Below are 12,689 nucleotides of genomic sequence, written 5' to 3'. Positions count from 1 at the left end.
GTGCGCGCGCGTGCGTGCGTGCGTGCGTGCGTGTATGTGGAGTGTGTGTGTTTGTACATGTGGAGTGTACACATGTGTACCTTAGCCTGTGTGTGTGTCAATGCTTGTCTGTAAAAACAGTTGCATAAATGAAACAGTATTATGAGCTTTATTTAATAAAATTATTTATTTTACATTCACCTGTGAGGCATTGGAAATAGAAATCTATATACAGTATTATGTTTTATTTATTCATCTATTTATTTATGTCATGAAATGAATACTACTGTACACAGTTTTTATGAAATGAAAGACTTTCCAATGTGATCCTGTGATGAACCAGTTTAAAAACAAGGTTTTTTTTGCAGGTTATCAGTCAATAATATCGAAAGAAATGTAATTTGAAATATATAATAAGCTAAGTTTACTCAGATGACAATCGTAATGACAGTTGAAAGGTCTACAGCGATACAATGCATATGCTACCGCATTAGCTACACCTTCAGTACCAGATTTCAGTAATTAATACAGTGATCCCTCGGTTAACGAGCGCCTTGGTTAACGAGATTTCGGTTAACGAGATTTCGGTTAACGATTTACCTTCCATAAGATTCTTAACTTCGGTTAACGAGCAATCCCTCGATTAACGAGTTTTTTACGAGCCGACTTCAACATGTTTTCGCTTGCATTTGGCGGTCCACCAGCTGTAGTATTAGTCCGCCAATACAGTAATTGGTTTTAGGCCTTAAATTCCCTACTATTTTAGTAAATATCAAGAAGTTTATATTATTCAATAATTTTCAATGTTTAATATTAACTTTTTAGTCATTTTAACAATTATTGAACATAATTGAAGGTAAAGAAACTAGTTTCTGGCGTGCCATCCAGCCTGTTAACACACCAGACAGGCGTTAGTCTCTCTCTGTTTTCAGTGGAGGTAACATTTTGCTTGAGACTCTCTTCAACTAAATGCTTTTTTTCTGTGTTTCCAAGCAAATTATTGGTCATTTTGAAATTTATTTTACATATTGACAATATATAATGCAGTGCAGTGTTGATTTAGAGAAAATAATCTTGAATTACACCAAGAGAACTAAAATTTTATGGGTGAAATGGTGCCATGGGGTGACTTCTCTTCCACCCCAAAGCCTTCTCTTCTCCCTTCTCCTCCACCCCCATTCTAATTCCCATCATCATCATCCAGGAGCCTTCTACATACACACCTCAAAGTAAGTGTACTTTTCTACCTTTTTTGTTGAATTTAGGCAATTTTCGGTGAGCTGGAACCAATTACCCAAAAACCCATTGAAACAATGGTTTCGGTTAACGAGTTTTTCGGTTAACGAGCAACCTGCTGGAACGGATTGTGCTCGTTAACCGAGGGACCACTGTACATATTATATTTTTTTTTATTAATAAAAACGGCAAGGGACCCCGTTGAAATCGACTTCTTCACGAGTGCGTGCGTATGTATATGGGTCTATGCATGCAAGTGTGCGAGAGTGTTTGACCATTATTGTAAGTTATGAAATAATTGTGAGGTAATGTTGAAACATAGTTTGATATTTTGGCAAGGATTTCTTCCCATTTCTTATAAATAAATGAAGAGAAAAATATATACAAATACAATTACAGTAAAATCCCGATTAACTGACTTTTTGATTAACCGTCAATCCCGAACTCCTAATTTTTTTTTTTTTTTTTACGGGGATTAGCCCACCCGGGCACAGGTCACTGACCCACATCGGGGCCTGGGGGGTGATAATGTAATAATATTAATAATGATAATGATAATAATAGTAATGAAGAACCATAAATAAATGCAAAAATGCAAAAAAAAATCAAGAGTGTGAAACAATATATGTATGTTGTGTTGTCAATAGTAAGAGAAGCAATTGAGACCCTGCTATTGTGTGTAAATGAGGTAGAAAGTCAGATTAGCAACCTGGGACTTGGTCACAATTTTTGTGATGACATACTGTATGTTCTTTGACTTTTCCATTTTTTATTCACGGTTTCTGTGCTGGTTCATATTTATTTACTAAAGTGGTTAATGTTTTAAAGCAAATTCTATTGAAATATGAATGGCAAATGAACAAAAATGAATAGAGGGAATTAAATGAGGTAGGTTAAGGAAAGGTACTTTGAAAATGTATGTTTTGTTTCCGTAGACTTTATGTTTTATTAACCGACCTTTTGGATTATCCGTCGGCCCCTTCCCCCCATATGTGGTCGGTTAATCGAGGTTTTACTGTATTGCAGTAAACTTTTTTCAAGAATATATAAATACTGTATATTGTGAACGGCAATTTATTAAGTATGAGATTATGAGATTTAAATATGAAAGATCAATTTCCTCGCCACAAGTGTCTTGAAGAGCCGGATCGGACAGCTGTGATCGGACCATTACACACTGTATGAATTGTGTCATAATACAGTTGTTTCTCTGTCTCCGTCTTCCTCTCTGATTTATTCCGTGGTATATATGGTAATTATTTCACAAGCAATATATTTAACATAATAATTATAAGTGCCTGTGTTATGATTTGTTTGACTTAAATCATCCTGAATACATACTGCATAAGTGAGGATATTAGGAGAGGATTGTTTTCTCTACTTTTATGATACAATTTGACATAGTTCATGAAAATTTTATTTATTTCAGTTAACATAGAAAAAATGAATATCGATGTGCATTCAGTATGTAACGTTGATTACATAGAAAAATTATTTCTGACACGTTAATATTTAGTCCAGCCACCTTCATTCTCGATTACTTGCTGCAGCCTGTTGCGAATGGAGGCGACATAATTGCGTATCAGTTGCCGTTTCCGCCTCAGCAACTCTCACTCATGGTGTGTATGCTCCTGTAGCTGCACCCTGGTTCTCTCTTCAGCTGACTCCCACACGTTCACAATATTGACCCAAACGTTCTCTATAGCAATGTTTTTCAAAAGTTTTTTACTGCGACCCACAGCCAGAACAACAATTTAAATTGCGACCCATTAAACCTAAGTGTAATGATATGAAATGAGCTTAGGTTAGATTACGGGGGAAAAACTACGATTACGAGTTTTCTGCGCAAAACGGATGACACGAGAGGTAAAGAAAGAATCGGGAAATGCTCTCCTTGCAGTCGCTTCCTAGACTGTGGAGTGTACATTACAATAACCAAGCCTAAATTATGGTGCATTTATTTTTATTTTCTTATTTATTTTCGCGACCCAATTTATTTATTTCGCGACCCACTGAAGGGTCGGGACCCATAGTTTGAAAATCCCTGCTCTATAGGGTTCATGTCACAACCTTTACTTGGCCAGTCTAAAACTTGCAAATTTCTTTGTAAATAATAATAATAATAATAATTAACGGTTTATTGAAAGAGCTTGGCAGCCAGAAGGCTGAAAATATACAGTTACATATTTGGGGAATGGGTTTCGAATTACAAATAATATACAAGTAACATAAGTGATACAAATAAGATATATAATAACTAGATGGGGAAAAGCTCAAACTACAGTGCATTTCAACATAGTGACAGTGCAAGAAGTAGTATTTACTGGGAGTGAATACACTGGTTTATTACAAGTTATTGATAATTTTGGCAATGGTTGGGACTGGGCTGTTCTTATAGCGATCAGTTCGTGCACGTATGGGCTGGATGCGGTTGTAGTGTCGAACAGCAATTCTCGGGCTAGGGATCTCAGGTGGTAGTAGGAGCCGGTGTCGAGGATGGTGTAGAAGCTTCTTACCAAATTTGCAGATGAGGTCGTGGTGATAGTCAGTGAGAGTCGAAAGGGTCATTGTGTTGAGCGCTTCTTGATATGTGGAGTAGGAAGGGGAGAGAATAATCTTGCATGCCCTCTTTTGCACTTTTTCTAGGTGTTTACGTTGTGTGGCATTTAGGGAGGAAGACCAGGTAGGGGAGGCATAGGTGAGCTTGGGAAGTATGAATGTTGTGTAAACACTGAGGAGCTTGGGTGCAGGAACTCCGAGGGACTTGAGTCGGTGGAGGAGGTGGAGACGGAAACTGGAGGATTTGACAACTTCACTGACGTGTGGTTTCCAATTTAGTTTGTTGTCTATGGTGACGCCGAGGAGCTTCGTGGAATCTACAACCTGGAATGTGTTCGGACCTAAAGTAATGGAAGGAGGTGGGACAATGTCGGAGGAGAGGTTGATGTACTGCAAACCACCGCGTTACAATCCGTGCAGTATGGATAGGACATCTATCTTGCATGAAGATGATGTTTTCGGGAAACGGGAAAGCATATGCATGTACTGAGGGAAGCATAACTACTTCGCGTACTTCTAAATACTGTTCAGCTGTGAATCTCCCTTCTATGTCAATCAGCTCTCCAGCTCTGTGCAAATATATCATCCCCAAACATTGCAAGTCACATGGCCACTCCTTGCTTCCTCATAAATATGCTGTCTAGCATATCGGGTGTTGTTCCTCCAGCAGTGCAACCTTCCGTGAGAGGTAGATGAGAAAGTTTTTCCATCAGTGAATATTACTCTTCCCCAGAAATCTAGGCTTTCTTCAGCATACCGTCGAGCAAACTGCAACCTGCCCTCATGATATTGCTCATTTTACTTCTCTTTGGTGGCAGGAGTTCTATGGTGAATGCCTCCTTCATGAAATCTTCGCCTGATTGTTAAAGGGGAAATATTTATTTGGAGATCCTCTCTTATTGAAAATGAAGTCTTGAAAGGGGTTGGCCTCAGCAAATTCCGGATGGTTTCAAATTATGCAGGTGTTGTTCTGCGCGGCATTCCCGTCCTGTGGTGTCCTTTAAACTTCCCTCCTCTTCCCATCGCTTAATCCAATAATAGTATACAGTTGACCGAGAAACCCCCAATTCTCGGGCAATTTCAGTGGGTGAAAACCCAGCCTCCTTCATACCGATTATTCTTCCACGTTCAGTGATTTTCTGCGTGTGGTATTCCATGTTGGCAGGGGTCTTTTACAATTGAGGGAGTGGAAGGGAAGTCAGCACTGACAACACCTCTTGTCTTCCTCACCTTCTCCCGCCAATAACGTCAGCGTTCTATTTATATTTTATTAGACATTTATAAAAAATAAATGAATGAATAAATAAATAAGATAAAAAATTTATAATACATCATACACTCCACATGTACACATACACACAGGCCCGGATTATGGGGAGGGCGTACCGGGCGCACGCCCTGGGCTTCCCACATCTAGGGCCCGCAATCAACATTGTAAAAAACAGTTTTAAAAACCTTTACCACAGAGCAATAAACAAATGGAACAGATTGCCTCACACTCGCTGTGCACCACTTACCGTAACTCCACCAGGCCGCCACAAATATTTCCTACTAAAACTCGTGTTTGGTGAACTGATTTAACTTATTTAAGACAGAGATTAAAATAAAATAATAAAAAGGCTGTATAAACAAGTGAACACTACACCACACAAACTTCTTCAAGATCCAAAACTAATTCTTCAATCAGCAGTAAATTTGCTGGTTTCCTTGAAATGTTTTGTTGAAAGAAAGCGAGACAGTTTTGACGCCTGTGAGGAAAAAGCAAAAGATCTGGCAGGAAGCACCGAGTTTGTCCATTCAGGTCGTCAGAGGCGATCAAACATACGTCTCGCTCCACTGGATTATGGACGTTCAAGTGAAGTGGATCTCAGTCCAAGAGACAATTTCCGAACAAAATGCTGCCTCACAGTCATTGATCACCTAGTGGTATCCCTGAACGAAAGGATTTCTGCATACACGTTGGTGAAGGATTCCTTCGGCTTTTTAAGCAATCTGGAAGCCATGTCAGCCGATGCCATTCATTTTTTCTTCAGAAAATCTTCTGCAAACTTATGGAAAAGATATTAATGAAAACATCTCCAATGAAATGATTAAATTCTCGTCTCTGGTAAAGTTGTGTGCAAAAGCCGCGGATGAGCCCAATGATTCGTTTTATTACAGAATTATAAAGGAAAACGATGGCTTACAATCAGCATTTCCAAATGTAGAAACGGTTTTGAAGTATATCTGGTGTTAATGGTCTCCAATTATACCGGGGAGCGTTCCTTCTCAAAAATGAAACTGATCAAAAACAGGCTGCAGACCACGATGCGCCAGGAGAGACTTAACAATCTGATGCTATTAAGCACCGAGTCAGACATTTCAAGAGAACTTCCATTTGACAATTTGATACATTTATTTGCTAGAAAAAAATCACAAAAAGTGCTTTTATAAATGAATGTACAGTCAGTCCTCGACTTATGACGGGGTTAGGGACCGTTGACCAGGTCGTAAGTCGAAAATGCGAAAATAATACATAGAAAATCTAAAATGAAATATGGTACAGTAAAAGTAATCAATATTGAAAAATTAATAAAGTGTTTCTGTGCACTTACCTTTAATGTAGTCAACTGAATGCACACGGGGCCCCAATAATTTTTTAATTAAACATAGAGATTACATTAATTGGATGAAGCAGAGGAGGAGACAGGGCTGGGTGGGTTATCAATTTCGCTTTCTTCAGACAGGTTAACATACTTGCTTGTTGAAGGTATTGGATCATCCTTGGGGAGTGAAGAGGCAGCAGTGGTGGGGCATGAGTAGATAGCAGTGGGGGACTTCTTAAAATATGTGTCCTATTTAGACTGCACAGTTTGCCTTTTCTTTTCATTGTAAATCTCCCTGTAGCAAGCAAGTGCATCTTGGATCTGTCTGTCAACTTTTGCAAAACGCTCAACATTTTGATCCATTTCTTCAAACATTTGCATCCCCTTATTAATAGTAGCAAATGACTCTGCCTTGTCCTTCAAAATTATTGATATTTTCGAGTGAGAGAAGCCAAGGTCGCGTGAAATGGTTGCTACCGTTTTTCCATTTTCACATTGCATTATTATTTTCATTTTCATCTCAAAAGTAATTGACTGTCTTTTTTCTTCTGAGCACCATCCGAACTCTCACAACAAAACGTGATTTTCGTAAGGATTTCGTTAATTGAATTTTTTTTCGTTAAGCGATTTGAAGATTCTTATGGAAGGTAATTCGTTAACCGAAGCGTTCATTAACTGACGGACCACTGTATTTATTTTCAGTTGTCAGCAGGGGGCCCCCCACTGCTAGGTGTCGCCCAGGGCCCCCCAACCCCTTAATCCAGTACTGCATACACACTCCACACGCATGCACTCACACACACACTACAGGTATCAGTGAACCGATGATTCTGCTTAATCCCACAGCAAATTAAAACAGCAGTTTGTGTTGCATGAAATGAGCGTCTTTAGAAAGAAGTCCGTTTAACATCGGTTAAATACGACCGGATTAATTACTCGAAATGAATTAAACATTTGAAGACATTAGAATAAATTAATGATAAACAAGCACCCTCATACACAACCTGCACACAGCTATGCCTGATGCATGACGTTCTTTAACATTCTTACCGATATTTACCCATGATTAATTGTCTAAACACGAATTCATATAGGTTGGCCCATTGCTCTATCCATTTTAAAATAAAATTAACAGTATCTACCTGCAGAAAAGTATAATATAATACGAAACAACAAAACCCAACCATTAATTAAGCAACGGGGAACTAAGTAACCAATCACCGATCACTTTTACATTCATTCATTATTTTTACAACGTACTATAGTAAACAAATGGCCTTGAGTTGCCAGCTCTCTCCAACAGTGTTCAAAGAATCTTGAACGAGACTGTACCTGCAGAATTTAAGCCTTTTACTTAATGCTTAGGATTTTATTTATTAGGAGTCTTGTGTGTACATGCTTCATTGAACTAATTTTTATAGTCTGCAGTACTGATATTTGTTGGACTTATTTTCTGCAAATTTTGGCAGTCTTAAACTTATATTGAGCAACCATACAGCTTCTGTATTACAGGTTGGGTATCCCTTATCCAAAATTCCCAAGTCCAAAATGCTCTGAAATACGAAAGTCTATTTCATTCTATATATGGTAGAAAATACACTCAATATGGCATATATCATAATTTTTACTTGGGTAAGTATGTATGTGTAATGAATAAAGGTAAGACACAGGCTGCTTAGCACCTCAGAGTCAGGTGTCATGGTGATGCCAAACAGATGGTAGTGATTTCTTACCTTTCTGAGTCTATAGTGTACATTTTATCAAATATTTTATAGCCAAAATTATTGAATTATATTTCATAAAACTACCTACAGAATATATGCATCCATATACTGTAAATGATATATAAATGAATTTTGTGCATAGACTTGGGCCCCAACCCTGTTGGTGAGCAACTGCATTATACAGGTTCTGTTTACAGTACAGGATATGGGTATTCCAAAATTCAAAAATATCCCAAATCCGAGACCCTTAAGACCCCAAGCATTTCGGATATAGTAATGGATACCCAACCTGTATAAATACCCGGAAGACTTATAATTATAAAAAAGAATGTCAACAACAGTTGGTTTATTGAATATGTAACTTGAGGATAAATATTTTGGTGGCTTTACAATATTGTGCCCATATTGATCTAATGAAATTGTCTTTACCTTTATAGTTAGTAGCAGACCAAGTGTTAGAATTCCTACATGCTAACCCATCACATACTCCACTGCTGGTCCATGGTTTGAGTGTTGGTGGTTACCTGGCAATGGAAGTCATGGTTAAGGTCAGTCTCAATCGCTTTTACCTGTATGTGAAAAAGTTTTGTCGGGAAGAATAAGGTGAAACAGAGCTGTGTGAATTAGGAATATAAGCTGATACCCTGTACTTATTGTTAGAGATTATGGAACAGAAATCAGCTGTACTTTTGTGAAATGAATTATAGTGTAGATCTGGAACTTTTACTGACAGAATTGATTTGTGATACTTTAATTTTTTAATAAGAAATATTTTAGCTTAAACATTTGTTGATACATTGAAGTTTGTAATGAAACTTATGAGCCTATGATTGCAATAATTATCATCTGCTTTCACAATTAATAGAATTTTTCATGCACTCAAACCTTTTTGAGTTAAATGTTTTGAGATATACCTATACTGTACTGGTAATAAGAATAAGAGTGCCCCTAGCAGGGCAGCGACTGTAGGTGAAATAAAGTACAGCTTTCTAGAGTACAGGTTGTACCTCTCTAGTCCGGCAACCTCGGGACCTGACCGGTGCCGGACCATGGAAATTTCCGGACCATGGAAATTCACCCTTTTCCTGGACAGATAGTGACTTGCGCTTACGTTAGCACCACTTTCACTGCTTCGTGGTCTCTTTGAAGACATATTGAAGGGTTAAATGTCGTACAGTAGCTTCTCAAATTTTGCGAGTTTTTAATTCAACGTTTTTTATTTGGACACAAAAAAGAAAAAACTACATAATTTAAAATTTTGGCGGCGGAAACTCGAATTTCGACGGGTTTGAACGGCCCACCAATGTTCAGACGACGTGCACAATCGTGTAAACCGTCATTTCTCTTCTGTACAAAAGATTCATTTTTGTTTATTACTGAATGTCTTTTTGATTGAATTAATGTTTATGTGTGCAAAATGAGCAATACAATTCATTTATAATACGTAGAATATTAAAACACACGAGGAAATGAGACAGCATTGTTTTCGTTGATTACAAAACCAGTGACTGATTGGTTCTACATATAAAACAAGAAAATAAAACCCTGGTTGTAGCTGTAGTAAAATTAATGTAAAAAATTAATATGATTGTTTTAAGTAATGTTATTTAATGTTAATAAATAGAACAATAAAAGTAGCAAACCATTAATGTTAAAGGAAAAAAGTGAGACTGCGCGTATGTAAGTGCGCACATGTGAAAAACATATCATCATTACTCTACATAAGAATATGAAAGCAACACTTATTTACTGTTCATATATGTTTTAATTAATGTTTCTGATTTTTTTTTTATTGAATTAATGTTTGTGTGTGTAAAATGAACAATACAATTCATTAATAATTCGTGGAATATTAAAACACACGAGGAGACGAGACGGCTGCCGGCATTGTTTTCGTTAATGTTTACAAAACCAGTGACTGATTGGTTCTACATATAAAACAAGAAAATATGACCCTGGTTGTAGCTGTAGTAAAATTAATGTAATAATTAATATGGTTGTTTGAAATAATGTTATTTAATGTTAATAAATGGAACAATATAAGTAGCAAACCATTAATGTTGAAGAAAAGTGAGACTGCACGTATGTAAGTGAGCACAGGTGAAAACATCGTCATTACTCTACATAAGAATATGAAGGCAACACTTATTTACTGTTCATATATATTGAAGGGTTAAATGTTGTACTCTGTACTGTATAGACAAACACAGAGAGAGAGCCGAACTGCCGGATGTAAACAAACCTTAATTTCCCGCGGCTTTGTTGTTGTTTTTTTACGGGGATTAGCCCACCCTGGCACAGGTCACTGACCCACATTGGAGCCTGAGGGGCAAAAATGTAATACTCCTGTAATAATAATAAAAATTCAGAGAAGTAAAAAAAAAAAAAAAATAGCTGCCTATCTACCTATTGGGCAAACTAAAATCGTTCCGGACCATGGGAGTTTCCGGACCACAGAATGCCGGACTAGAGAGGTACAACCTGTACTGTAGTGGGCATTACACTCATATTTCTTCCTCTTCAATTCCTCTGACTAAGACTGCAAGGACAACAATTATGGTCTTTTAAGAATAAAGTTCATGACAAATATTTCCCCTCCTTTCCTTAATGGTTTTGAAGATTGATAAGGTGGTTCCAAACATGGCCTGCAAGGGATTGAGGCATGCCTGAATTTCATAATGTGAAGCAGTGCTTCACAAAGTAGATTTTTTTAAAATGTTTTCACCTTTCATTAGCCTATTCCAAATGTATTTGATTCAGCCACGAGGGATGAACTGTTCATATGAACAATGAGATTTGTGAAAATTTTTACTCAAGTAGCGATGGATAACCTATTTTCTTTGGAGGCTGCAAAATCCACTTTAATTTGTTCAAGCCTTTTTTTTATTGTCCTTACAAGAGAGTTGGCATAATGGGAAGTGTTGGCCCAGCACTCTTCCATACAGTACAAAAGAGTGCAATAGTTTATGGACGGTATAAAGCTGCTTGGGTCTGTCTGGATTGTCTTAGTAAAGGGGCATACAGTGGTCCCTCATTAACGACCGGTTCAATTTACGAGATTTCAGTTAATGAATTACCCCTCATAAGGATTTTCGGTTCTATTAACGAGTACAACTTCTATTAACGACAGCCTTACGAGAAACACGCTTTGGTGTGCTCATCAGCTGATCGGTTAGTCCGCCAATACAGTAATTGGCTCTATGTTTACATTCGTTTCCAGTGGAGTAAATATCAAGAAAGATGTGCTCTTGAATATTTTTTGCATTTTTTTTTATATTAAAATTATTGGTCATTCAGAAATTTAGTTAACATATTGATAGTATGTACTGTACACTACAGTACAGGGTACAGTTTTGTGTGCCCTCAGCTGATCGATTCGCCCACCAACGCTTCTCAGTTTAACTCTGTTAACAGTAGAGTAAGCATCGAGTTTGTTGGTGTCTTGAATATTTTTGCATTTCTACATTAAAATTATTGGTCATTCTGAAATTTAGTTAACATATTGATAATCTACAGTGCAGAAATTATTAAGAAATACGAAGAAGGCATTAGAACCATTACACTCTGTAAAGAATATGGCATCATCGACTGCCTCTACAATCAGCTGTTTGCTATGTAAACAAAGCTGCTGGGAATACGACATACACACCTCAGAGTAAGTTAAAATACAGTATTCTATTGTTTTTATTTATTATTGTACAGTATACTGTACAGTACAGTACAGTACAGTACTGTATTTTGTTTATATTTAATGTTTTGTTAATTCTATTACCGATATACAGTACTTTGTATGTGCTTTTTCTGTTAGTTGGAACCAATTACCCAATATTCCATTGAAATAATAGATTCAGTTAACAAAATTTTCAGTTAGCGACCGACTCAGTGGAACCAATTGTCCTCGTCAATTGAGGGACCTCTGTACATTGCAAGCTATTCATAACTTCTTTTACATGTGAAAATAAATGAAATAGTAGTCATTACAGTACAGGTACTTGTATTTATTGTAGTGAAGGAAAAAGGTATGCTATGAAATATTGTGATGTTTTGGGCATATGCAAAGAATGGTTGTCATATGTACAACATTAATAGTCTATGAGCTTAAGTTGAAAGATGAGGTGAGGAGAAGCAAATTAAAATTGGAGCAAAGAGTGGGGGAATATGTGGCACAGAAGGGGTGTAAACACTGGACTGTTCAAATTTGTAATTGCATGATCCTACATCCTTACTCATTTATGTAGTGGTGGATGAAGTACACTACACGAGTCTTAGAGTATGCGAGGGTTACATTCCTGGGATCCTGTATAAGAGCGAAATTTGCACATACTGTATTCAGGTCCCCACTGTATATACAGTCATGCGCCGGTTAACGTCCAACCGAACAACGTCCGATCGCATATACGTCCGTGCCCCCCAAACAATAAAAAAATAAAAAATTAACACTTCCGTGATGCCTGCTGGACCACCATTCCACGACCCCCTGATGGAGACACGATGATCCTCCCCATACTGGCCAGATATTATGTGTTAAAGGAATATCCTTCCTTCCTTAGGCTTTAGTAAGCATTTGAGGATAAAATCTTTCACCTACAAATTGACAATAACACAT

General features: G+C 37.4%; 1 protein-coding gene across 4 annotated transcripts in view; it reads left to right on the top strand.

The window, feature by feature from the left end:
- The window catches only part of LOC121863264, a 94,582-nt gene that overhangs the window by 48,786 nt on the left and 33,107 nt on the right, over positions 1-12,689 (top strand). For all 4 annotated transcript variants that reach the window (XM_042361826.1, XM_042361823.1, XM_042361825.1 and 1 more), the window contains exon 5: positions 8,521-8,631. In XM_042361826.1, the coding sequence (XP_042217760.1) occupies positions 8,521-8,631 (111 nt within the window). The remainder of the gene's footprint in view (positions 1-8,520; positions 8,632-12,689) is intronic.

The sequence above is a fragment of the Homarus americanus genome, unplaced genomic scaffold (genome assembly GCF_018991925.1).
Source record: "Homarus americanus isolate GMGI-L3 unplaced genomic scaffold, GMGI_Hamer_2.0 scaffold46197, whole genome shotgun sequence".
NCBI classification, from domain to species: domain Eukaryota; kingdom Metazoa; phylum Arthropoda; class Malacostraca; order Decapoda; family Nephropidae; genus Homarus; species Homarus americanus.
The sequence above is the reverse complement of the archived record's forward strand: the minus strand, read 5'-3'. Positions and strand labels throughout refer to the sequence as shown.